Source organism: Crocodylus porosus, unplaced genomic scaffold, assembly GCF_001723895.1.
Source record: "Crocodylus porosus isolate Cpor-Errol unplaced genomic scaffold, CroPor_comp1, whole genome shotgun sequence".
Lineage (NCBI taxonomy): Eukaryota > Metazoa > Chordata > Crocodylia > Crocodylidae > Crocodylus > Crocodylus porosus.
The window spans coordinates 45,989,832-46,016,865 of record NW_017728943.1 but is presented as its reverse complement, the minus strand read 5'-3'; the positions used below and the strand labels follow the sequence as shown (position 1 = coordinate 46,016,865).

At 43.3% G+C, this 27,034-nt stretch overlaps 1 protein-coding gene across 2 annotated transcripts in view; it reads left to right on the top strand.

Moving 5' to 3' along the window:
• Positions 1–26,327, top strand: part of ACYP2 (acylphosphatase 2) — a 124,456-nt gene extending 98,129 nt beyond the window's left edge. For both annotated transcript variants that reach the window (XM_019549300.1, XM_019549297.1), the window contains exon 4: positions 25,811–26,327. In XM_019549300.1, the coding sequence (XP_019404845.1) occupies positions 25,811–25,925 (115 nt within the window). In that variant the 3' untranslated portion in view covers positions 25,926–26,327. The remainder of the gene's footprint in view (positions 1–25,810) is intronic.
• Positions 26,328–27,034: the final 707 nt, after the last annotated feature.

Sequence of the window (27,034 nt, the reverse complement as noted above, 5' to 3'; positions counted from 1 at the left end):
TATGACCCCAGCTGACTTCCTGCCCTTTGGGCAGGGGGCTGGACTCGATGATCTCCCGAGGTCCCTTCCAGCCCTAATGTCTATGAAATCTATGTTATTCTAAAGTTTTCCCTGGGCTTCTAGCCAAATACATCTTCTCATGATGTTTTGTAACAATGGGGTACAGCCTGTCTGCTCCTTTCCACGCAACAGTTTGCTGGGTAGTGTTGTACTGTATGATTGTGTTTCTGAAATAGGCTGGTATCCTGTGGGATGAAATGCATTAGAATTATCATTATTTTCTAATGAACAACAGATGAACCTTTTATAGACTGTTACATAAAAAGATTCTCTTTCTTAAATTTCTAAAACCAATAGGAACAAAATAATTGAATGTATAAGTGGATCCACTGGTAGACATAGTAAAGCTATACAACAGTCATCACATACTTTGCATCATATTTTCATCTGCTTCTGTGCAGAATTAATCAAAACATTGGATATATCTATCCAGCATTGCATGTCCAGAGTTAAGATTCAGGTAGGAATTCTACTGGTTTTCAGCTCTGCTGACCGCCCATAAGGATTAAGGGAATGACTGTCTAGTCTGCTATTAGGCTTTCCCAAATGAATCTGGTGAAACTTCAGTACCTGTCCAGTCTAAAGATGGTGCTGCTATTAGGCTCACTCATGGCCTCTTACGTTCCAGTGACCATCCTGGGATTTTTCCAAGTCATCTCCAACTTGCCCACATGATAGACATGCTGTGGAACCAACTTTCAGTTTTACTAAAGATATTGAACAATGTTAATATTCCCCAATCCTGGTGTGCTCACTTTCCCCAGGAAAAGATGAGAGCAGGGACCAAGCATTTAAGTCCATCCCTAAAGACTGATCTATCCATTGAATTTCCAGAATAACCTCCAGGAAAATGCTGCCCAGTTTAGGAATCAGTGTATTAATGGGTTGGGTAGATAATACAACTACCTATTGTCTGCAGCCATTAATATGCTGACTTCTAAACACCTTTCCTATGCAGACCCCACAGACCTCTGTGGTTCCATAACTGTCTGCTTCACAAGAAATATAAGGGCAAGAGATGGTAGCACAAGTGAAAATAGTCAGTAATATAAATATCTAATATAAGCATGGTGTCTGAAACATGAAAAAAATGGAACCAGGCAGCTTAGTACTTTTTAAAAGTGGTTTTCTTACATTCTTGTTCATTGTGATTTGTTTCTTTTGGTGTTTTGCAAGCACTTGTTGAGTTAATTTTAAATCTTTCTCTGATATCATGAATTAGGACACAATTCTTCCTTACTATACCCAGTGGATGTGTCTACACAAGTAGCAGACTGCACAAGTGTGCATGAGCACTACTGCTCTGTTAGTAACCTCAGGTAAATTTGCTACTTGCATTTGCTTGTAGCAAATTTACTCACAATTAGTGAGGTTTACTGTGCAGTAAGCATATGTGCATGTAGAACATGCTTATAGCACAGTAAACTATACTACTTTGAAGTAAAGCATCTCATGCAGATGCACCCTGTGATGATTTTGCTATTGACATTAGTAGAAGTCGTATCTGGCCTGCAATTAGGTTGATTTTGCTTGCAATTTTGTGAACTACTTAAGGAATATTTTCCCCTTAATATAGAATATACAGGCAACGGCCAAAATCTTATGAGATATGTCACAGGTAGGTGTTGTAGGGCTTTGGCCCCTTCTTGAATGGGGCTTTGCTCCGAAGCAACGTCAAGTTGAGATCTGGATTTGGCACCACTGATGTGGTTTTGTTGCTGCTCCTACTTGCCTGCCATGTCTTAGATGTTTTATTTTTTCTTGGGAGCCAGTTCCCAATAGGTGGCCCATGAGATCTCACACCTGCATTTCTTTGTGTGGCTCCAACCTCCCCTTTACCCCACCCTTACCACATCCACAGCCAAGGAAGACTGTGCTCTCCACAGGTCCTACTCTAGGATGATCCTGTCTTTTCTACACTTCCTACCTCCGACGGTCGGTGACCTTCTGGCTGTCAGTCTTCCAAAGGCCATTCTTTGTCTATGGATCATGGCCTTGACAACTAAACATACCCCAGTCTTGGGTTAACTGTAACTTAGGAACACAAATGAACATAAGAGGTCAGTGTCCGCTGGTGGGTCCCTGGGATGTTGCCTCCTGGGCCCTTCATTTCGCTTGGGACTTCTAGGCTCCCTTCTGCCTAATAGGTGTCCGGGAGGAGTGGCAGCCCCCTCCCAGGTGTCTCTCTTGGGGACCCTCCTTTGGGTCCCCGCTCCTTCCCAACTCAGCCCCATCTGATCTGAGACTGGGCTGTCTGGGTCCCACCAGCCAGTGTTGCCTGTTTCTCCTTCCCCATGTTCCATGGTTTCTCTGGCTCATCTCACTGGGGAGGCTTCTGGCTGAGCTGGAGTCTCTCCTGCACTGCGCTCCATGGCACTCTGCAGCCCCCTACCTGCTGCACTGCCCAGGAGTGTCAGCGGTCCCTTGGTGTCTCTCTCTGCTGCATATCCTGGGTCTTCCCTTGCAGCCCCGGCTGCCTGTGTCAGCATCTGGGTGGGCTGCTTCTCCCTGGAGGTGCTACCCAGTGTCCCTCTTCACCCAGGGCTTGGTTTCCTCGGGGCTCCTGCTGGCATCTCTCCACCGGTGTTCAGCTTTCCCCCTCCATTCCTGGGGCTTGGATTCCCGAGGTCTCCTGCTGGCGTCTCCCTGCCAACGCTCGGCTCTCTCCCTCCCAGCTCCCCAGCTGAGTCTTCTGCTGCCTTTTGAGCAGTCTGCTCCTCTCTCCAGCCATGCCCCCTACCCCCGCTGACTTGCAGGCTCAGGCAGCTCCGAAACTGCTGCGCCTGCTCTCCCTGTCCTGGCATCTCTCCCCAGCTGTCGCTCCTTCCTGCAGTGAGTATCAGAGTGCGTTGGTGGGGAGAGGGGGCAAGTTGGGGCTTTCTCCTCCCCTCTCACAAGATGCTATGAAGTTACTGAAAAGCAGGGATTAGGACTAAGGGAAGATAAATTATACAGTACACACAACAAAATCACAATGAAAAATTAATAAGCCTGTGGATTTGCTTTATACAGATATTAACTTTGGGTAACATTTATTCCTTTGACACAAATTTGAGTAAAGGACAGCTCTGCTTTTCAATCCTGGATCATCTCATCTTGATTCATTTTATATCACAGTTGCAGAAGTAGAAAAGAGCTTCTCTAGACAGTGGCCCAGGAGGCAGAGTCAGGGTAATTATAAAACATTTATATTACAGCACCCATCAGCTGCTAATGTTCTGCCATTTCATTTTTCAATTCTGATGGAAACAGAGATTGACTCATCAGTGAAATGCATTGGACTTTATTTAAAAAAAAACAAAAAAGGAGCTTTGTTTAAAATGTAGTAAGTTTTTAAATCAGAAAAATGTTGAGAATTAATGTTAAAATACATTTTTATGCTCTGATAATTTCTGTAAGTGGTTTGTAGGTGTTATGTTAACTTCCGTTTATATCTATAGATTAAATATATTCATAATGAAGGTTTATAGACACCAAGGGTGGACTTTGCCATAGGGAAGCTTACAGCAATGTTGCATCTCACACGAGTAGATCACTTTTCTTCTGTGGCTGCTGCTAATAATAATAGTAGAGATGGCAGACCATTAGAAATGATAAAGAATTGATTTCAGTAATGTAAGTCAGAAGGGAATCTGGGGAATAGCATATAGTTAAGAATTAAAGCTCTGTGGCTTTTTATTTAAGGTCTCAATTGAAATATCTAAGGGTTTGTCTATAATTTCCTTCATGCTGAGCCTGGGAATACTGTTAAGAATTGTACTCTGCCCCTTTTCCCCTCGCTTAGCACATGCCAAAGCCCCACAGTTAGACAGTGTAGTTGACTTAGTCCAGCCATGAGTGTATGTCCCAGTGTTGCTCTCTTGCTCCCTGTCTGAGGTACACTTCTTAGAATGTGCCTGGGGTCACTAAACCAGATGCACTGCCTGCTTTCTGGGCTTTGGGATGATCAGACAGAGAGATCTCTTGCCATTTTGACTCTGACCAGGCCTTGCTTCTCAGTGGCAGTCTGGGCTCATCATGGAGGCAGTGTAGACATGCCCATAGATGCTTTCCAGAATAGTTTGGCATTGTCTTGAAAGGCTCCTTTAGATATTACGTGTACTGATTTTGATTATCAAGATATCGTGTGACATCTTATTGGTTCAAGCTGACATTTTTTTTTAATTCTTTCATCACAAATAAATCTGTTCTTTCCTGTGGGACTCACACTCATGGGAATGACATTGGAGATGTGCTGAGCATGTTAATGAAAGGATAGCTCAGTCCTCCTCTGGTAGCCTCACTGGAAAGGTTCATGTTGCTCAAGGAGTTAGTCTTCTTGGCTGAGCCCCATTCCCAAACAAGTTTAAAATTGTTGTTCGTCGTCCAGAAACATTCCTAAACTAGAGTAATTCGCAGAAGAAAAAAGTCTTTAGAATATGTGAACTGAGAACATTGTGGAAATTCCCAGACTACCAAAGATAAGCAGCCCAGAGTTAGGGTTTTTTTACAAATGCTCATTTTATGAGCATGAAGCTGTAAATAATGCCAATACAAAATGGGTAATACAATTCTGTGAATGAATGTGCGTTGTTTTTGGTATTGATAAAATACTAAGTCTTTTAATTATAAATTAAATTGAATTGGGTTGTCACTTTTATAGGAAATTTCCTTCCCCGCCAGTCTGCTGTGTCCAGACTTTTCATAGGATCAGACCGAAGGGATAGCATACTAAAGAACTGGCCTCTCCCTCTGATCTCTAAATTTTCATCTGCTCTAGTTCCCTCTTTAGTGGAGGGAATGAGCTAGTCAAGGGGCAGTACGTAATTGTGGGATTGCTGCTTTTCAATGTTTGCTTCTGTTACTGCTATTTATAAAAACAATAAATAACACATAACAAATCTCAGTTCTTGGCACAAATCAAATTAAGTCCAAAGCGTATGTTATGGATCCTGGCCCCAATGACACATTTCTTGAATATACACACAACTCTAATTCACTTTACTGCAAGGGTTGGGTGCTCAAGTAATGCGCAATTATGCCTCATGAGATAAACAGCGGAAGAACAACTACATATTATGTCTTCCTCACATTAATCCTTTGCTTCCTCTGTGTTGTAGCTGTATTTATGGTGCAGCCAAGAAATGTTGCTTAACTTTGAATCCTACTCTGAACAGAGCTCAGGTTTATCATGTCAAATTTACTGAGGAGTATTGCTAGGGCTCTTCAGTGAAATCTGCTGGCATGCTTTTTAATGAGTACTTTGCTGAACAACTCTATCTTCTATTGCAAAATTGGTTATTGAAATTTATCTTCTATGTCTCTTCTCTTCTGCATTTGTATACAGCAACTTACATAATGTAATTTGACAGGAACAATCACTTGTGTATGCCTCTTTTCAGGCACAAAATTAGAGGTTAGTTTGAAGTCTTTTGCCATTTTGACTCATGGAGTATTCCAAAATGATGGGCATGTGAGGGAAATTTAAAGCACTGTAAGTTTTGAAATATTAAAGTCATCTTGGTCAGTCTTGCTCAGAGTTCCTACAGACCTCTGGGAATTTAGCAGTTGTTTTCCTTCCATTTGGCCTTTTATAACAAAGGTAATGCCTTACACTGAAAAAATAAAGCCAGGAAAATTCATTTAAACAGTTGAAAACCACAAGCCCTGAGTCCCTGTGACTTTTCTTTTTGTGTTTCAGTTAGCTAAAGTGAATGTATAAGGAAGGTGGAGTTTTGAGGATGATAATAGGAAGACTTCCGACTGCTTCTTGTAGGAATTCATTATGCTTCAGGCTGAAATGATATTTAGTTACTTTGAAACAAATAAATCTGGACTTTCCAGTGGAAATCAGACTCTTGGGGATGACATTGGGGATATGCTGAGCATGCTAATGCAAGGGTCAGTCCTCTGGCTGACTTACTGAAAAGGGTCATGTATCTCAAAGAGTTAGTCCCTTTGGCTGAGCCCCATTCCCAAACAAAGAAAAAAATCTCTTGCATTGTCCAGAAACGTTTCTTACCACAAGTGATAAGCTGGAAAAAAGGTCTTCCTGTTTTTATTAGAAAGTCCCTTCACAATGCTACTGTTGGAGTGATAGGCTAAGCCACAGATGAGCAGATGTGAGGTTCCTTATCAAAATCTTGGCTCATCATTCACAGCTGGGGAAGCCCTGCTCCTTTCAACTGCAGGCTAGTTTAAAAAACAAAGATTAAAGATATCTGTGCCAAGGATCTGTTCTCTTTTCTTCTTCACTTTGCCCCCTGCAGGTGGCTGTGCACACAGCTTTATTCCACTCAGAAGGGGTAACTTCTTTTAGGTCACATAGCATTATTTCATAGATTTCATAGACATTAGGGCTGGAAGGGACCTCAGAAGGTCATCGAGTCCAGCCCCCCACCCGAAGGGCAGGAAGTCAGCTGGGTCATAGGATCCCAGCAAGATAAGCATCCAATTTACTCTTGAAGGTGTTCAATGTAGGTGCTTGAACCACCTCTGCTGGCAGGCTGTTCCAGACCTTGGGGGTTCGGACAGTAAAGAAATTCTTCCTTATGTCCAGCCTGAAACAGTCTTGCAGGAGTTTGTGACCGTTCGACCTCGTCATCCCTTGGGGTGCTCTGGTGAACAAACATTCCCCCAGAAACTAGTGGTCACCCCTGATAAACTTATAGGTGTCCATTAGATCACCCCTGAGCCTGCGCTTTTCCAGGCTTTCAGCCTGTCATCGTTTTCCTGACCTCTGATCATGCACGTGGCTCTTCTCTGGACTCTCTCAAGCTTCTCCACATCCTTTTTGAATTGTGGAGCCCAGAACTGGACACAGTACACCAGGTCAGCCTAAATCACCTGCCTGTCTTCTTGCGTGGATGCTATGCCCCAAAGTTTGGTGTCATCGGTGAACTTGGCCAGTCCACTCCTGACTCCAATGTCCACATCATTAATGAAGATGTTGAACAATATGGGTCCAAGGACAGAGCCTTGGGATACCCCACTGGTCACAAGACACCATGATGAGTGACTTCCATCAATTACTGCCCTCTGGGTCCATCCACGAAGCCAATTTCCCAGCCAGCGGATCGTGGTGGACCCAAGGCCACAAATTGGCCAGTTTTGCCAAGAGGTGATCACGGGATACTACTTTGAAGGCTTTTTTGAAGTCAAGATATATAATATCGATCTGTTTTCCCTTGTCCAGGTGATAGGCCACCTAATCGTAGAAGGAATTGAGATTGGTCAAGCAAGACCTACCCACAACAAACCCATACTGGCTATCCCTTAGTATGTTGGCGTCAGCCAGTCCATTAAGGATGGCCTCTGCAATAAACTTTTCTAAGATCTTCCCCAGGATAGAAGTCAGGCTGATGGGCCTACGGCTAGCCGGATCCACTTTCCTCCCTTTCTTGAAGTTAGGCACCACATTGGCCTTCTTCCAGTCCTCGGGCACTACACAAGAGCGCCAGGAGTTTTCAAAGATCCGTGCCAGAGGCTGGGCTATGATGCTCGCCAGCTCCTTGAGTACCCTGGGGTGTAGATTGACGGAGCCGGCTGAATTGAAGGTATCCAGCCTCTCAAGGTGTTCCTTCACGAGGTTTCAGGGAGTACCCAAAGTATTAGCTGTAGTTAGCTGAGGGAGGAAGCTCATTCCCTGCAGTATACCTCCACAAATGCCCGCTGCTCAGAATTTTAATGCATGTGTCACAGACCTGCTACTCTTCTAAATAGATCTATTCACTGTTCAGCAAGCTCCACAGCCTAGGAAGCAGTAGAAACTTTTGGCTGCATAGGACCCCACCTGAGAAATCCTGCTGGCAAACAGGACTTCAAATACCACTTTGGTGCAAACATTGCAGAGATTCTGGAAATGCTGCAGCTCATAGAGCAGGTCCACTTAAATGAAGGCTTCTCTAATAAAGATAGGTTGCTTGGGCTGTCCATTACTTACATAGGGGCTTCTCTATATAAGTCCCTTCAGAGCTATGTAAGATGAGGAGGTGGTTGAAGTACAAAGGTGGCTTAAGGCATGGGTGGGCAATTATTTCAATTGGAGGTCCACTTAATGAGTTTTGGGACTGTTGAAGGCCACAGCCATCTTTCTCTGTCTCTGTCTCTGTCTCTGTCTCTGTCTCTGTCTGTCTCTCTCCTCCTCCCCCTCCTTCCAGAACCTGGCCAGACCTGTAGTTCACCAGGAGCCGCGATGCTCAGCTGCGGACCCAGGCAAGAGCTTCTGCCATGCTGGGTGGGCAGCAGTGGCAGCTGTGGGCGCAGCCAGCAGGTTCTGGAGCTCCAACACGGAACCTGCCAGTGGTGTCCACAGCTAACACTGCTACCTGCCCAGCGCAGCAGAAGCTCCTGCCTGGGTCCACAGCTGATGTTGCTAGCGGGTTCTGGGTTGGGGCTCTGAGCAGGAGCTTCCACCACACTGGGAGGGCGGTGATATCAGCTGTGGACGCTGCTGGCAGATTCTGCGTTGGGGCTCTTGAGCCTGCTGGCGGTATGCAAAGCTAATGCTGCCACCTTCCCGCTGTGGCAGAAGCCTTACCTAGGTCCACAGCTGATACCTTCATGACAAGGACTGATGCTGCTGGATGGAAGCATCCCTACCCACCCACCTACCCAGCACCACTAGGCTAGATAGAATGAATTGGTAGCTGTCCACCCATGGGCCAAATTGAATCCGTTGATGAGCCAGACTGAATTTGTTGGCAGGCTGGATCTGGTCTGTGGGCTGTATTTTGCCCACCCCTGGCTTAAGGCTACCTTGACATACCTGCTCCCATCTCAGTTCCATGTTTCACCTCTAATCTAAGTAGAGTTGTGCGTGTCAGATGCATATTTTTCCACCTCTGTGTTCATTTCCTTTTCCAAACTATTTATAAGTATTAAATTATCTTAATACAGGATTGTTGAGCACCAGTTAGATAACATCCTGTAAGGCTGAAAATGGACCATTTGTTCCTACTTTGTTTCTTTGGAGCTTTGTAATTCGGGACAGAACTTTACATTTTATCCCATAATCTTTAATAGCTCTTTAATAACTTTTTGTGAGTGATTAAGCCAAAAACTTTCTGAAGGTCAGAATAATTAACTAGTTCTGCTTTCCCTGCAGTATTGTTGATGTGTTCAGCCAATACTAATGAGCCTTGATTTTTTCCATTTTAGAAGCTGTGCTAGTTTGTTCTTTATGGTATCTCATTTATCCAGGTTAGTGACCCCCAACCCACAGCATATAAAGCAACCCTACCTATGAGACTAATGTTGTTTGCTGCCTTGCTCTCCACAGGTACATTGTTTCAACATGATGCTTTGTTACTTTCTCATTATTGCTGGCAGGGATTTTTTGGGGTGATAACCTTTATTGGACCAACTGAATAGTTGGGAAAGCTCTTATTAATGTTGCTCACTGGCTGGCAAAACTTGAGGATGACTGACTGTAGGGGCTCTATAATTGCTTTACCTGTCATTTTAACCAATTTGTTTATTTGAGAGTGAAATAAGGCTCATATGCCTGTATTTGCTGGGACTTTTTTCTAGTATAGTAGTTGATTTACCATATTTTCTCACATACATACAACGTAAATGAAGGAAAGAAGATCTTGCCTTGTAGTAAATAAAGCAGAGCCTGCTCATTGCTCTTCTCCCTGGGGATCACATGCAGAATTACTTTAGCTTTTGCCCAGCAGAAGTTTAAGAATCAGAAACTGTTGTTACCTTATTTTCTTACTTAGCATGTGCAGCCCAGTTTCCAGCAGCTGCTTTTTGGGATGAATACTACATGAGACAAAATATAGTACTTCTTCTTGGTCATATAATGACAACAAGTTCAAGTAAAACTGACCTTTGGAATTAGTCAGTGTGACAGCTGAATAAAGTTTTCCAAATGTGGAGTTTGGATGATGCTTGCAATGGGGAATTTAAACAACTGATTTTTCCTTAACTCAGCTAGCTATAGCGATTTTAATTGTATGAGTGCTGGTTAAAGATGTACTTCTTGCACAGGTTCTGCAACTTACATGTGGCATTTACTTTCAACCCACCCACTTGTTATGTTATTCACATACGTTAATCAGCAGCGTCCAAATGTCAGAGACATTTGTCTTCTCTTCCCTGGTACAGTAGCATAAAATCTCTTCATTCAAGCACCTTTTCCTTCTTTTGTTATTTACTAGGCTTGATGTATTAATCGAACTTCATGAACTTCACAAGAGCCAGCATTCTTTTTCAGTTTGCATTATGAGCTGGAATCTTTCCTTGTATTCTTTAGATTTGTTAGAAGAGAAAGGAGCCAAGGTGGGTGTTGCTTCCCAGAGCCTTGTTGTGTACTAGTGCAGCAAGAGAGGAGAAGACACTCTTAGTACATGAATCTCTGCTCCTTGCACCATCTCTAGTCATGTGGACAAGTGCAATGTGCATGTAAAACACTACCATCCCTAATGATGTCTTATGAGACTCACAGATTAACTATGTGTTGTGTGAAAACATAACTTTACTACTACTGAACCAAATTTCTACAAACTTGGCTTACTTTTCAAGACTCAGTGAAAGAGCTATAAAACGAGCCAGGTTTGAATGTTTAGCTTCTGCTATTTCAGTAGAGCAACACTTCTGATCAGAAAGTTTCAGCAAAATACTTTTTTAAAGATCACATATGACAAAAGACATAGTGCAAAGGTCTGCAGTGCCTCTCAGGAAAAAGAAAATTATTTTTTATTTTCAATTTCCTGTCATTTCAGAAATCACTATCATTCATTGTGAGTTAACTAGAGGTAAATTCTTTATATAAGGTTCAACCTGTTTTTAATGAAAGGTTTCTAAGAAGTAATGGGCTAAATTCTCTCCTGATGTGAACTTGCACGACTCCATTGAAATGATGGGCATTTACATCAGTAGAGAATATGGCCCACTATTACTAAACTATACGGTATGGATGAACATTAACATACAAGTCATTTTTCTGATTATATTTAAAAATGGAAATGTGACATCTAAAATTTATAGTCATAAAATTGAATCACTAATCTCAGGATAGCACAACTAATTTATATCTTTTACATGTCACAGATTGTTCATTTGACCTTGTCATTGATGTTACTTTTATTTATACCTCAAAGAAATTCTTGATTTTCTTGGACAAATGGGAACCTTAAAAGCATCATAATGTGACTGAAAAAGATGCACAGATAAAATATGAACAAATTAATAAGATTCACTCATTGCTGCATTAAAAACAAACATGAAGAGAGTTAGTTGGGTTTTTTAAAATCAGGCAGAAGGCAGGGTAGATTTGCCCCTTAAAGACCAGGGGCAGGAAAAATACGGCCTGTGCCCACTTGCACTGGGGCAGCTTGCACCAGGCTCCTGCTGGTGCCCACAAGCCCAAGCCCCAGGCCAGCGTGCAGCTTCTGCCAGGGATGTTCGTAGTATGGCTGCAGTCGGATGCTGCTCTGCACCCCGCACCTCCAGCAGTGGCTCCTGCTTTTGATCTTTCCTTTGCTGCACTGCACCACGCTGGGCGAGCAGTTTCAACTGGGCAGCTACTACCCCTGCATGCAAGGCTCTGGCTTCAGCTCTCAGCCACCTTCCAGGATCTGGAGCTGGAGTCCTGAGCACCTGCTGGGTATGATGCGGTCACGGTGCAATAGAAGCAAGAGGAGGAGATGTTAATGGAGGTAGGGGGTGCAGAACATCACCCAGCCAGCTGCAGCCACACCAGGAACAACCTGCCAGAAGCTGCTCTTGCCTTTGCTGCACCATGTTGTGCCAGGCCACACTGTTCCAGGTGGGCAGGTGAGCAGATTCAGCCAGGTGGTTCCTGCACCAGCGCCAGGGTTCCAGCTTAGCTCTCTACCACCTTCCTGGGAACTGGAGCCGGAGCCCCATGTGCTGTGGCAGGAAGCAGCTTCCAGTAGGCTGTTCCCAGGGCAACTGCAGCTGGCCAGGAGATACTCTGCACTTCTCACCTCTAGCAATACCTCCTTCTCTCACTCCTGCCACACTGCACCACACCACTCCTGGAAGGCGTGCAGGGCTCTAACTCCAGATTCCACTCCCGGAGGCAGGGGGCGAAAAGCAGCACCCAGCTGGGCTGTAAGTGCCAACAGGAATGCAGCACAGGCTGCCCTGGCATGAGAAGGCAAGGCTTGGCCCCATGCAGAGCAACACAGTGGGGGCAGTACAGACTGCACCACCCTGGGGCAACTCTGCTGCACACGCCCCCCACCGCCTCCCCTCATCTGCAGCAGGCTCCTTGGACCTAGTGCCCAGGCAGCCCCTGTCCACAAACACACAAGCACCCGTCCCCCCACATACCCCAGAGGACAGGGGCATGTGATCCCAGCCTCTCCCACCCCTCCCACTCCACTTTTGAACACTGCTTCTTGCCACTCACAGCTGCATAGAGAGTTTTGGTGAGTTGCGGCCGGGGGGTGGGTAGAAGAGAGGGGAAAAAAACAAAGCAGTTAACCCACTATGGGACATGGGGGTTATAAAAACTAATCTAGGTAATGGCATAAGAATCCCATTGGTCTTGGTTTAGACCATACTTAATATAATCCAGTCTGTGGACGATTTCTGTTTGCAAAATTTTCTATTCAAGTTTGATGTTAAAATGTTTTTGTCTAAGAACAGCCCCTCTGAGGTCAACAGTGGTTTGTCCAGGGCTGTTAAAATGTTCTGCTACAGGCTTGTGTGTCTTTCTGGAACTGATGTCAGATCAGTGTCCATTCATTCTTACACACAGAGATTGCCCTGTTTGTCCAATGTAGGCAACAGAGGGGGGGTTGTAAACAGGTGATGGCATATATGACTTTGGTAGAGGTGCAGATAAATGTGGTTGTAATCTGTGTTATTTGGTTCAGTGATGATGCGGTCTGTGTTGATGAGGAGGCACAGCTGGCCTCCAGGTTCAGAGAAACATCTGGTGGCTTTGTGAGAATAGGAGATGGATAGTCTGATGCTGAAGAGATGCCATTTGATGTTGTGGGGACTGCGTGTAAGCCAGAACAGATTTGTCCCCAAAGCCTACCTTAAGATTATCATCGCTTTTCAGGAGGAGTTGGAGATCATTAATGATGTGTCTGAGGTGTTCAAGCTGGCAGCTGTAGGTGACAACCAGAGGGATTCTGTTGTCCTTGGGATTGGTGTTGGAATAGGGGCTGAATCTGTCTCTGTTGATTTGAGTGTCTTTGGCTTTGTTATTGTAGGAATCCCTGCTGCAGATCCTTAAGTTGTGAATCGCAGTCAGTGGGATCGGTGCAGATAGAGTTGTAGCATAGAGCGTTTTTGTAGAGGTTAGAGTTGTGTGCTTAAGATGAGAGATGTTGGCATGGAGGATTCTGATTCAGTGTAATGGTGATATGGCCAGTGGCCACTGCCATGTTTCACAGTTCAGTCCAAGAAAAGTATTTGCTGGGTGCAGTATTCCAGAGTCAGTTTGATGGAGGGGTGGAAGTTGTTGAAATCTTGGTGGAATATCTCAAGAGATTCCTCCCCAGGTATGCATATGAGAAAGATGTCATGAATGTACTTTACGTATACCAGGTAAAGCTCCCCTTTCCCTACCGTTCATATTATAATCACTGCTTAGCATTTAGAAGCTCTGCTGTATTCCATTCATAATATGTGATGAAGCAAGCTGCTGCTTACAAAAGCTCTGATTTAGTTAGTCATTTGACCCCAGTATTCTTTCCTGACGTGGCAGGGGGTCGGACTAGATGATCTGCTCAGGTCCCTTCTGACCCTACAAACTATGAAACTAGGTGCAAATCTACCCCACCTTCTGCCTTAAAAAAACAAGTCAATCTGTGGGGACTGGCTGGGACTAAATGTATTTTTCTCTCTGTTCTAAAACTTCTGCAAATTCCCAAATGGTCAGTTTAAGAGACTGGTGTCCCCTGTTGATGCACAGAGCAATTACAACACAGGCAGTACCAATTCAAGTTTCCCCACACAAATGTATCAGTTCTGTTCCCGAAGAACCACACCAGGCTAGGTGTAAGAGCATCATTTCATTTTCATGCTCATCCAGTTCTTGGCCTTTCTCTTGGGACACCTGGTCCCGGTTGTCAAGATATTTTTGCTTTTCTTTCACTCACTAAGGTGATCTAGTCTGATTTGTGCTTCTGCTTTATACAGCCTGTGGAGCTGTCACCCGAAAAAATGAGTTAAAATTTCACCTCCAGAGAATAGTGCAGTCTCTATCACTCTCTCCCCACCACTTTTCTGTTCCTGTCTCTCTATGCACTGTATAATGAATTCTAATATATTTAGCATATATACAACATACGCTTAATTAATGGCTTTGATCCTGACCTGATGCTTAGTCTGTTGTATGCTCTTCTTTTTTTTTGTTTAGCTCTTTGTGAAACAGCAGGCACAACAATGTCAAATCACCTGACCTACTTTTACTGATTGGATGCATCAGTTTCCATGGCAGGAGCAGCAGAGGGGACCTTAGTTTCAAAGGCTGTGCAGACAGATGCATTCTGCTTCGACAGGTTTCAGGTCCACCCTAAGCTAGAGACCAGTTTTATAAATAGCTTGATAGGATTCTGGGGCCCAGACTGCAGGTAGAACTGAGATTACATTTTCGGGCTGCTTGGACCCTGTCCAACGTGCTTCTCTCCTCAGACTCTTCAGGCATTCCAGATTTTTCCCAGCATTTTGCATTTCAGAGCCTGCCTTTCCCCAGTTTACTACCCCAAGACTTCTCTGACTGCTTCACTCCTACCTGCTAGTTTCTTCAGACCTCCTTTGGATACTCTCAACTTTGCGCCCAGATTCCTCTTTTACTGCTAGACTCAATACAGTAGGCCTCCTAATCACAGCAGTAGATGCTCTGAACATAGGCTAGGTGCAGACATTTGTGGGAGCAAGAGGGGGGTTAGATTAGGTTAAAAACGGCCTCCCAATCTAACTTAGTTTGCCCAAGTGCAAATCTTGCTTAAACACAGTCTCAGTAATTGGAAATCAGTCTACACTGCTAACTGTACAGAAGTTGGCTACATACAGACCGGTCTAAAAATGGCAGAAACCATTCTAAGATAGACTTGGAACAATGTATGCTCAAACTGAAAAGATCTAGGTTAGACTGGTGCATGGAACTTCAGTACAGTTACCTGCATCGCTCCAGGGTTGAGAAATCCCAGCTGCTTGCCCCACCCCTGGGGCTGCACTTTCCCAACCTGCCCCCTGGCATCAGGCTATATTTAGCCCCCTGGCCTCTTTTTAGCCGCCCCCTGTGGACCAGCCAGTTCCCCCCCCCACAAAACTTCCACCCCACAGGCTGCTCTGGGTGCCATTTTTATCAGCATTCAGGTTTTGGGAAAGGAGGAAGTAAATATTGGTGGGGGAAGGGGAGGAAGGGTTGGGGAGGTAGGTTCACTGAGGGTGTCAAGGGCTAAAAATAGCCCCTGCCCCCCCTAAGCTCTTCTGTGGACCCCATCAACTCCCCTGATCCTGCCAAACGTTCTGAACCCCATCAACTCCTTGTGGATCCTGCCTATCCTCCTGATTGCTCTTGTGGATTGTGCCTGCCTTATCCAACACCCCACCCCATGGTTTGTGCCTGCACCCCATCACTCTTGCAGATTGTACTACTTCCCCACACTGCTAGGTCCCCCCCCATCCCAATGTACTTTAGATTGAGTGGCCATTTTTAATGTGAACTAATCTCTCCCTAACCTTCCCCCTGCCCTGCAAATGTCTGCACTTAGTGATAGATCTTTGGGTAGCCTGCAAGGGCCCGCAGAAGGGCCCAACCTTAACCATCAGTGCTGCTGACCCAGATGGTATGTCTACCTTACACTGTACCTGGCTCCTCTGCAATTCTTCATATAAAACTTAGTACCTTGTGGCTTACCAGAGTAAAGGAAATGAGGCAACAAGAGTGCTATTATAAAAGTTCAGCCTCTAGTTGACTTACTGCATGTGGTTGAGGTTGTGATTAAAATTTCAAGAGTTTAGGCCCATGAAAAGCACTATCCTTCTGGCCAGGCAATCCAATTTTCTCCCTTAATAGCAAAATTATGTTTAAAAACACAACCCTGTCTGACTTGTAGTTACACAGCTTTTGTGGGCATCATGAGTCATTTGTATTTGAGAACAACAATGCCACAGTGGTGCTGTGTCAAGTGTGGTGGATGCACAGATGACTGTAAAGGCCTGTGTACAATAAGCTCCTTATGTCACATAATGTGTAGCACCACTCAAGTCTGCTGCTGCAACTATCACCTCATGTGCTTTTCCTGCCCTAAGGCCTGCTGTTGCTGTTCAAAAAAGTTTATACCTTCCTTTATTTTGGTGCTGTATTGTTGCCTGTTTATAGCTAAAGTTTCCGAAGGGTTAACCAGTAGGTTGCACTTGATGAAATGCACCTTAAGACTGTCCTTCCAGAACATCCCAGAGTAGTGACGCCTCTCCTTGCTCTGTTCCTGTTTACTGCATAGGAGCTGCTTGGGATTTCACCCATTCTCCAGCCAACCATTCTGGGATCTGACCAATCACAGCTGGGTCTCTATTTTTAATGGCTCATTAGAGTCAGCAAACTGAAGGCCTTAGTCATTGGTCAGTTTGTTATACCAGTTCACTTAAAGTAGGGTCTGAAGGTGCCTCTGGAATTTCTGTTTAACTTCTGTGGATGTGCCTTCTGTAAAATATGCAAGACTCAAACCCATCTAAGCAGCATGGTGAGCTTAATAACTTTGTATACTTTTAATTGAGTGGAGATTCATAGATGTAGAGTCAGAAGGGACCTTGTAGATCTTCTAGTCTGACCCCCTGCCATGGGTAGGAGAGAAAACCGTACTCAAATGACCCCAGCCAGGTAGGCATCAAGCCTCCTCTTAAAGACCTCCAGGGTAGGAGCCATCACCACTTCCCTTGGAAGTTGGATCCAGATCCTAGCTGCCCTGGCTGTGACATAGTGCCTTCTAATGTCTAGTCTAAACCTACTCTCTAGCCACTTACGATCGTTATTCCTTGTTGCTCTGGGAGGCGCTCGGGGGAACAAGGTCTCTCCCAAACCCCATTGGTCCCCCCTAGTAAGTTTATAGACAGCCACCGGGTTCTGCCTCAGCCTTCTCTTGTGGAGGCTGAACAGGTTCAGGTCCCGTAGCCTCTTCTCATAGGGTCTGCCCTGCTGTCCCCGGATCATGTGAGTGGCCCTCCTTTAGACCCTCTCAATGTTGTCTACATCCCTCCTGAAGTGGGGCGCACAGAACTGGACACAGTACTCCATCTGTGGTCTGACCAGTGTCGTATAGAGGGGGAGGATCACCTCCTTGGCCCTGGTTGAGGTGCATCTGTGGATGCAGGACAAGGTACAGTTTAGCCCTGACTGTGTTCTCGCATTGTTGGCCCCGGTTCATCTTGGAGTCAGCAATGACTCCAAGATCTCTTTATGCCACTGTGCTCTCAGGAAGGGGTTCCCCAGCCTATAGGTATGCTGCTGGTTCCTACTGCTGAAGTGCAGTACCCTGCACTTGTCAGTATTGAATCCCATCCTATTTTCATTTGCCCACCCCTGTAACCTGTCCAGGTCCTGCTGTAATCTGTCTTTCCCTTCTAGCATGCCCACCTCATGGGATCTTGATTCCATGTTGCCTGCTCACGTTGTTAGCCTGCCAAAAGCCCTATTGGCTTTCTGGATGCAGATTGCTACCTCCCCATCAGTGCTGGTACAGTCATTCAAAACACTGCCGAGGTAAGTCAACTTACAAACACCTGGAAGTACAATTGCATCAGTAGACATAGAAAGAATACTAGTCTGTCTTCCAGTGGTGGTTGAAATGTAATCTCAGTTTTCCCCCAATTGATGTTTAGTTCATAATTAGTTGAAAGGCACCAAAACAGTTTACCAAGAGATGAAGATCTTCCCTGGAGTGGACTATCATTGCATGGTCACTGGCATGTAGTTCCTGTATAGTTTACTTGGCAACCTTTGTCCCACTCCAACAGTATGGAGAGGCTAAATGAGCCTTCTGTATTTTGGAAGTGAATCCTGCCACACCTACCATCACAGAGCTGCCATGTGACTGACAGAAAATTTCTTGGACAGTTGAGCCCTTCCCTATGGCCCCAACATTGAGATCAGCTCACTGTGTCAAATTCTGTCACCAAATTGATAAAAGTTACATACAGGTCAAGCTCTTGCTCTTGGCACTTCTCCTGGATTTGCTGAGCAGCAAAAAATACTAGCAACCACTCCTTGACTGGCCTGGAACTTGCACTGCAATAAGTTTCCATTCTGTAATGATCAACAGCAGTGAGCTAAGAAATCCAAGAGAAGATTTTACCTATTGTAGCCAATAGAGAAATCCTCCTGTACATTCATACTGAACACCAATTCTACTATTGTCAGTCATTACTATAATTATTGTCCATTATTGTGTGAACCACATGTAAGAGTCACTATGGATGAGATGCTAAAAGATGTCTACAACCAGATCAGGTCCAGTCAGAATTTATTCCTTCTATGCCATGTATCGGGGAGCGCTGCTGGACAGCCTCAGAAGTGAATTAATTCTTTCAGTAATAGACATCAAGGTGATTGGCACCTATATGGCAAAGTAACAGGCACACATCTCACATCTCTTTAAGATTATAAGCAAAAAACACGTATTTGAGGAACTGCATGAAGCCATGTTATTTCTACTGAAATCTTAATTAGGACTGTGCAAAAGTAACAATTCAGACATCATTTTCAAATAATATGTTAACAGTAAGGATCTCAGTTGCCAAGGTAACAAGTCAGGTTCACTTGGTAAAAACACTTTTAGTTAATGAAATGATGAGGGAGAAAGAATGACAGATTCAATTGTTTCCTGAATTCCCCAAAATAAACCATCTCCAGTTTATGATCAGAAGGTAAGTGTGGTTTAGAGTTTGAATGGCAAGCTGCTTTAAATACATCATTTTTTTTAAATGTGGCAAACTGTAGACGCTGTAAAGCTTATCTATCCTGAGGATGTTTCCTGATTTAAAGGAAATTAACCCCAGAAACAATCACTATGTTTTAAATGACTGGTCTTCAGTAAGAACTGCTTTAGAGTTGTATGCGTCTTTGAATTCTTGAGCGTTCTTTTGAGGTCATATAGAGCCAGAGCTCGATTAGGAATGGTTTCATGGTATGCGATATTCAGGAAATGGAGTCCTCTAGGGATTAATGTTCTGAGGTTGGTTATTAATCTGTTCCAGAGTTTGTGTCTCAGTTCTTTTTCAGTCTTTTTCTAGAGGACTGGATCACACTGAGTGTGTGTTGTATAATAAATACCGGAGTGCAAGAGTTGTCAGCTGGGGGCATGCATATCCCTGGGGGTACTTGGGAAGGCCCTGGGGGTACACACACGGGTGGGCAGGGGCAGAGCGCCACCACCCACCACCCCACACTCGCCGCTGTGTCCAGCCACACACTGCCGCACCTCACCCCTGGCCACCAGAGGTATACTTATTTTAAAAGGTTGAAAATGCCTGCCATAGCAGGATCAGGCCTACTTCTGACACCATGTGATATGAGGGAAACAGAAATACATGCAGCCATAGTGTGGGTTGTAAACTGGCCTGCCCCCGGGAATTGTCCTTTCTTTATTACAGTCCCCCAAGTATAGCCATTCTAGTGGATGTAGAGGGCCAGGGGTCAGTGATCGCTACACAAATATCTATCTAAATATTTAGTATCAAAGAGTAAGTTGCACAGTGTTCTGCAGAACAGTTTATAGCAATGTACTCAACAGATTCTGAATTCTTCCATATGGAAAAAATGTATTGGATTGAATTTCTAGCAAACCCATCAGACATTGCTGAAGACCAGTAGATAACAGCTCGAGATAGTGTAAGAGAGAGGCTCATTCCCTGCTGGTACCACTGGCAAACCTAAAATGTCTAGTACATGTAACTTGTGGCTCCAGTGTATTCTGGCATCAGGAAGGAAAAGTCTGGAGATTGCTGGGCATGTGGGAAAAGAGCAAGAAAGCAGGTAAAAGAACAGAGTGAAGCAAGGAAATGTAGAACAGGGCTATCCAACTCATAGTTGGCAGGTCACATGTGGCCAGTGAGGGATTTATTTGTGGTCCCCCAGGCTCCTACCTGGCCACGATTCCTCCATTGCTCTGTCTGCAATAGGAGATAAGGGCTCCAGGCTCCCCCTCCCTTCACTTTCTATTCCCACCTCTGGGGCAGTACAGGCCATGGCAGCATCCCAGAAAGCTAAGAAGGGCATTGGGGGTCTGCACACATGGCACTGTGTAGTGAGAGTACCTATGCATGATGCAGCAAGGTGCAGCACAGTTTGTAGGGGGAGGGAAGGGGGGACATCCACACACAGGGCAGTAAAGTACTGTCAGTGGAGGGCAGGGGGAAGAGGAAGCATCTGTGTGCAGCATGGTACAGGGGGGCAGTGCACCTACATGACATACAGCTCTGTGTGCATTTGGCCTGCACTTGTGAGGCCTGTGTGGCTTGTGGTCCCTAACTGGTTGCAAGGTGGACTGCCCTGGTATAGAAGCCTTTCCTGGCTTCTCCATCTAGACCCGGGTGTAATTGGCCACCATAAAACAGTCTCCATTTGACAGCAATTTCACTATACAGAGTATTGGAAACAAATGCCTCCCCCCTGTATTTCAGTGAGGAAGTAACTGTAGTCTCTGATTTGCAAATACTGATGTTTTGAAAATGGTAATGACCAGATGCTGCACAACAAAAACACAGTAGCCACTGTCTGATCTGTCTTGGAGTTTTGTATAAGAACCTGGAGAGAGATCCATTGAAAATGTGTGCTGTTTAGCATCCCAGTTGCAGAAAACTTAAAGCACAGCTTTATTGGTGATGATTACAATATCAGAAATGAACTGAATTACCTCGGGACACATTTTCAAGCCAGGGCATAGTGGCTCTACCCAGAACATCACGCACACACTCACTGTGTGCCGTACCACCACTGCATCTCTTTACAAGCGTGATTCTCAAAGTTCCTTCTCTTATTGCCCCATGCCCACTTTGGTGCTGCTTGCACTGCCACGAAGAAGCTACCAACCAAGTGCACAACTCCTGACAAGGAACCCCTTGTTTAAACAAACACACACTTGGTTTCCAAAAAACAGCTGCTGGAAATTGAAGCGGGCATTATATGCAAGGAAATACAGTAAGAACAGTTTCTGCTGCTTACCAGGTGAAAGTGAAAGTAAAGTCTGTGTGCCCTCCACAGAGAGCAGAACAATGAGGAGGTTTGGGTCCCGAGCTGCTGCTCCTCGCTTACTACAAGGAGGGTACATCTCCACTAGACATTTACTGCAGTTGACTAATTAGCTGAACAGTAAATGTCTCACATCTACACGTGCACAGCTGTTAGTCTGCCGTAAACTAATCTGCTCTGCAGCAGGATAGTACTTAGTAAATACAAGTACTATCCTGCTGTGGAGCAAAAAATTCTGCAGCAGTGCACATAGAGTCACTGCCCGGTCTGGCTGAGGCACAAGGGTGCTCCAGCCAGCCCCTCTGCAACACGTTGAGGCAGGGAGAGCAGCCCCGAGCTAGCAGGCTGACTCCCTGGGCCTCCTGCCAGCTGGGGCTGCTCTGCCCTAGCTCAACATGCTGTGATCCCAAGTGCATGTGCAGACGCTTGCTCAGCAGCAATAAGCTCCAGGGCAATGAGTGCCAGGGATTATTGCTGTGCGTTAATAGGCACACATAAATACGCTTACTAAGATCTTTCTTTCTTCATTCTGCCTTTCAAGATCAAGGTATGTATCTTATTTGGGAGCATGTTGTATGTGAAAAATATGGTATGTTTAATAAATCACTCTTCAGGTCCATGACAGTAGCTGATAAGCTTGTCTCCCTGTCAGAATATCCCGTTAACTTGATGAAAGTGAAAATTGCTCCTACTGAAAAGACTAACTTTGAGAATTTGTTTTCCAAGAATCCATACAAAATATTCCCAAGAGGTAGACACTTGTTCATTTTGCTTTTGGAGAATAGGTTTTTTTTAGTGGTATAACATTGAGCACTATCCTGCTTCAAAGAAGTAGATTCTACTAGCCGTTTCTCTTTGAGAGCGAACATGACAATGTATATGCTGCTATTCATTGTGGATGGCATTCACACACACTTTCTAGTTGAACAAAACCTACATAACCTTCAAGATACAACAGGGAGCTGAAAGAATGAACTCTACCTCACACCTAGGTGATGGGCCACTTCACATCAGCTTATCTAAACCAGAGAGCAGTGTCTAGGCACCTAATATATAAGGGTTTATGAGTCTGGAATAGTCTAGGTTTCGTTTAGGAGTCTGGAATAGTCTAGGTTTAGTCTAGGAGTCTGGCCATGCTACTCTGGCAACGAGTAGCATGGCCAGAATCACATCTAGCCACACTGACTCCCAGACCTGCCCGGTCAGATACTCATTCATGGCTAGATCCACCAGAGGCAGCCTTCAGTATGAGCGCTCGGGATAGAGGGTACAGTGGAATTCATGCATCTTGACCACTCTGCCACCAGACCCAGCATATCACAGTGTGCATGGGCTGCTAAAATATTACGTAAGGAGGGATAGCTTTTGGTTAAGATGATATAATAATTTAAGTATCTACTGACATAATTCTGTTTCTAACTGAACATTCTCCAGATATGGTAGAGAATTTTCTGCCAAATGAATAATGGGCTGTACTTTTCCTTGCATTATAGGGGAAAATGTCTGTCTTAAAGCTGTTGCTCTGCATCAGATATATTATTTTTATTATTTACTTATGTGTACAATGGTTATTGACTTATGCCCCAGTGAGGGCCCTGTTGTGTTCATTCCTGTACAAATATATAGGAAGTAAGATTTCATAGAAAGCTTGTGGTAAAGATGGGAACTGAGCAATGAGACAATAAGATGAATATCGTTTATGCCCTGTGTAGCTTTTAGATACAGTATCAGATCTTTGTAAGCCCAGCACTTGCTTTGCTGGACTCTTTACAATATGATATACATATTAATAATTTTTTGTATTTGTAAAGTCCACTTGAAAAGACTTTTTGGCCGTGTTATTTTACTAGGGTTTTTTTGTTTTTGTTCTGTTTTTTATGCACTTGCATTTTTTTCCTACAAAGCACATTAATATATTCATTGAAAATGATTTATACATGACTGTAAATCAACTTTACAAATGATTTAAACCTTGATGTTTTAATCTGTTTTATTATCACGTATAAAGGTCTTAAAGCACATCTTTAAAAAAAAATCAAAGATTTTGTCCACTTCAGATGTGTGACAATTTAATAGATTCCTGGGGTCCGCTCTTCAAAGAGATGTTTGTAAAATTTAAGTTTTGCAATGCAGCAAAGGGGTAAAGAACATGTTTGGTTTTAAAGATAAACTTGGATTTTGAAATTAAGCACAGCAGGTAGGGAGGTCCTACACAGTTCATATTTGGGCACTGAAGCATATGCATTATAAGCACCAGCTTGAAGTAATGGTTGGCAGTATGAAAAAAATTTTGATCACATACAAGTTATCTAGCTAACACCCCACCTGCTTCTTTGGAAATGATCCTTTTTGAGTCTGAAAATGTATAAAAATTCGGTAGAAATTGGATATTTATTAATGTGAGCTACAGCAGAGCCTTGCAATAAAAGAATCAAGGCTTGTTTCTGCAAACCCAATTATTTTCTAACACACACACACACACACACACACACACACACACACACACACACACACACACACACACACACACACAACCATCCCCATTTCTGTTCGTTGTTTTGCAATGAATCTTTCTCTTCCCACATTGGATCCCCCTTGTAGTGACCAAATAGAAAGGGTTCACACTGCACTATCCTGTGTGCCTTGGTCATAATCCCTGGAGTATATTTATACATCTCCTAAAATACTTAAGGATTTGGGGCATATTTACTTTCTTATCCAGATAGAGGAATAATAGTTTTTTGGAACCAGAAATCTGTGCACTGGGCTTCAGGGATTTAGCCTGGTTATGTAGACCCACGAATACAACTATAGATTTGGCCATTTTAGTGGTGAGACTGATGTATAAGTAATATAACTGATGGAAAATGTTGTTGTTCCATACAGTCTGAAAAAGCCTTAGAGGCACTTTTAGATATTACTTTGAAGCATCAGGCATTCTGCATTAAAAGATCTTTCAGCACTTACTCAAGTCTCTTCTTACAGACCCTATTTCCCAGGTGTGTTTCATAACTTGAATCAAGGTCTACAGCCTCTGTACCTTTGTGGATCTCATGTTGGAGATGTCTAGATACATCCCAGTACAAGAGTATTTTATCTGTGTAAAACTGAATGTAACTTTCAGTAGAACAGATTAACAATTTCATTGTTTTAGCTTTTCAAATTAGTATTGGACTGAGTGAAGCCTTTTATTTTAACTAATTCTTTAACAGTTAAGATAGTTTTCTCATGGCTAAAGTGTATGCAGAATGGTTTTTTTCCCACTTAGAAATGAATTCTTTTATAAAGGTGGTACATAGAACATACCCTTTTTGCTGCATTTGTCTTAATGAAGTATATGATGATCCAGAATCTTGTGAAACAATTTGATCCAGAAATGAACCTCTTTTGTAAAATCATTCAACAGTAAAACCCGCAGCAATAATTAAATCTTATATCCATAATTTGTATTATTTTTTGTTGACACAGCTGCACGTTTTTAAGGATACACAGTCACCATTATAAGGGACTGTATTATCATGTCAAATGGCATATTGGATGTGTGCACTATTTTGCGGAACAAAAGCATTCATTTTTGGAAAGAATGTTCAGTGTAGCACAATATTTGGCCTGATACTTTGGCAAAAGCCAGCTTAGACTTTACAGGATTTTACTAGGACAGGTATTTTACAGCAAGCTAAAAATAATGCATTATTTCTTTCAACAAAGCAAAAGAAATTAAGACTTTCAGAAGCTTAAAATATTAATAATCAATTGCAGTTCTATGTGTTTTTAGTAAGCCTGGGAAGGATACATTTATAATATTTTTCTGTACCATATTCTTACAATGTACAGTGAAAACAGAACATGGAAAAAGTTTTCTAATTATTATCTGAAACAAATCATGAAATAAGGGCCAGATTCTACAACCCTAATTTATGATGAATAGTATAAACAGTCCTATGCCTGTGTCCTGTGGAGTTAATAAATCTGACATATAATTAAAGACTGGATTGTAATATGTGGGCATGCAAAAGTCAGATTAATGCACACCACCTCATTCTGGTGTGTTTTAATTCCTGATGTTGCAACCTAATATTCTATATAGGTTTTTTATGTGATATATATTTGAGTTAAGTATTCTTTTACCCTCTCCCCTCACACTATTCAGATCCTTATACTTTCTTGTTACTGTTTTTGTAACATGAACATTTCTTTAATGGTGCCAGAAGCCACACAGTATTGAAGAAACACGGCCCATTTAATTGCGTTCATTTAATAATAAAACTGAGCACTTATTTTAGTAACACAGGCTTAGAAGCCTGCATCAGCCTTTTTTGCTTGTGTTCAGATTTTATTGGACACAAAATATATTCTATAATATATTTTGAAACATTGACTTTTTATTTAAATAATTTTTATTTTAAAAAGAGATAAGGGGAAAACACTGGAGGGAGAGGAGGAGATAAAAATATTTGGATAATGTTAATCAGGAGTCACTGAAAAGCTAAACTCCATAAGGCTCTTAAATAGGAAAGCATAACAGAAGAGCAAATGCCACACATGCAGTTCATTATGGGCTAACCCATTTGCTATTTTTCTTTACAGGAAGGCCTGGTTGAGTAAAGTCGGAAGTCCCAGTTCTCGGATAGCCCGAACAAACTTTTCTAATGAAAAGGAGATCACCAAGCTTGATTTTTCAGGATTTAACACCAGATATTAATGGAGAGAAAAATATTTAAGCAACAATTAATAATGCTTTAGCTGCATAATACTTTCTGTGGATCCATAAAACTATATGACATCTCTAGTGTACAACAGAAATAAAGAAGTGCTAAGTATAAGAATTCCCTATTTATAGAATGCGGGAATGCTCATTTGCTGTGTTAGTAAAGATTGGCTTTGTGAAATTTCTAAAATGCCAATTAAAAATAATCTATTTCACTTACTTTGAGTGTTCTGTACAGAATAATTTAAGATCACTAGTACATACTAGTGCAAACTGAAATATGTAATACTTGACTGTATAGAACCTAATCTTTACCAAGTAAATATACTTATTTTATGCACAAAATAATGTAGCTATCTGTGATGTATTGAAGATGTTTACATACTTCTATTTTTTAACCAAGATCTCAGAATCATTTAATAATGTACTCTAAAAGCTATGAACTGTAAAGCTCTCTTATAGTTGTAGCAATTAAAGCTGTAGCAAGCGCTCTGAAATAAATGCATGTTGCCTCATAGAATAAATGCATCTAGTCACCTCTGATTAAAAGTTTTCTATAATGAGGTCTGGTTAGTTGAGGTTATATGATAATGAGATGCATAGGCTTTTATTCGTAGGTCTCCAACTTCAGCCAAGGACAACACTGCCTAAGCATTATTTTCACTTAAATGTCTTTTTGGTGACTGTGACAGGAGTATTGCTACTGGAGCCTTTCTATTGGTGACTCCGCCCTCCTGTTATGGGCCAACCGTCTGCTTACTTGCTTGCCATGCCTTGATCTTGATTGATTGATTGATGTAATTAGCAGGAGGCTGCCCACTTTACGCACCCCAGTGCCAGGGGGCACTATCTGCTGCTCCTTTTCTTCCCCTACACTGTAGCCCAAGCCTCGCAGATGGTACTGACATGTTTTTGACCTGGGCCCTGCTGTGATTTGGCCCTCTCCTTGTCTTCTCTCAGGGGCTTCTCACTTCCCCGCCTTGCTCTGGGGCTGGGGTCAATGCACCCCAAATGCTGCGCCCTCTCTGGCACCAGGGTCCCCACACTACCGTGGAGCCCCTGTGAGGCCTCCTACAACTTCCAGTAGCCTCACCCAGTCCTCC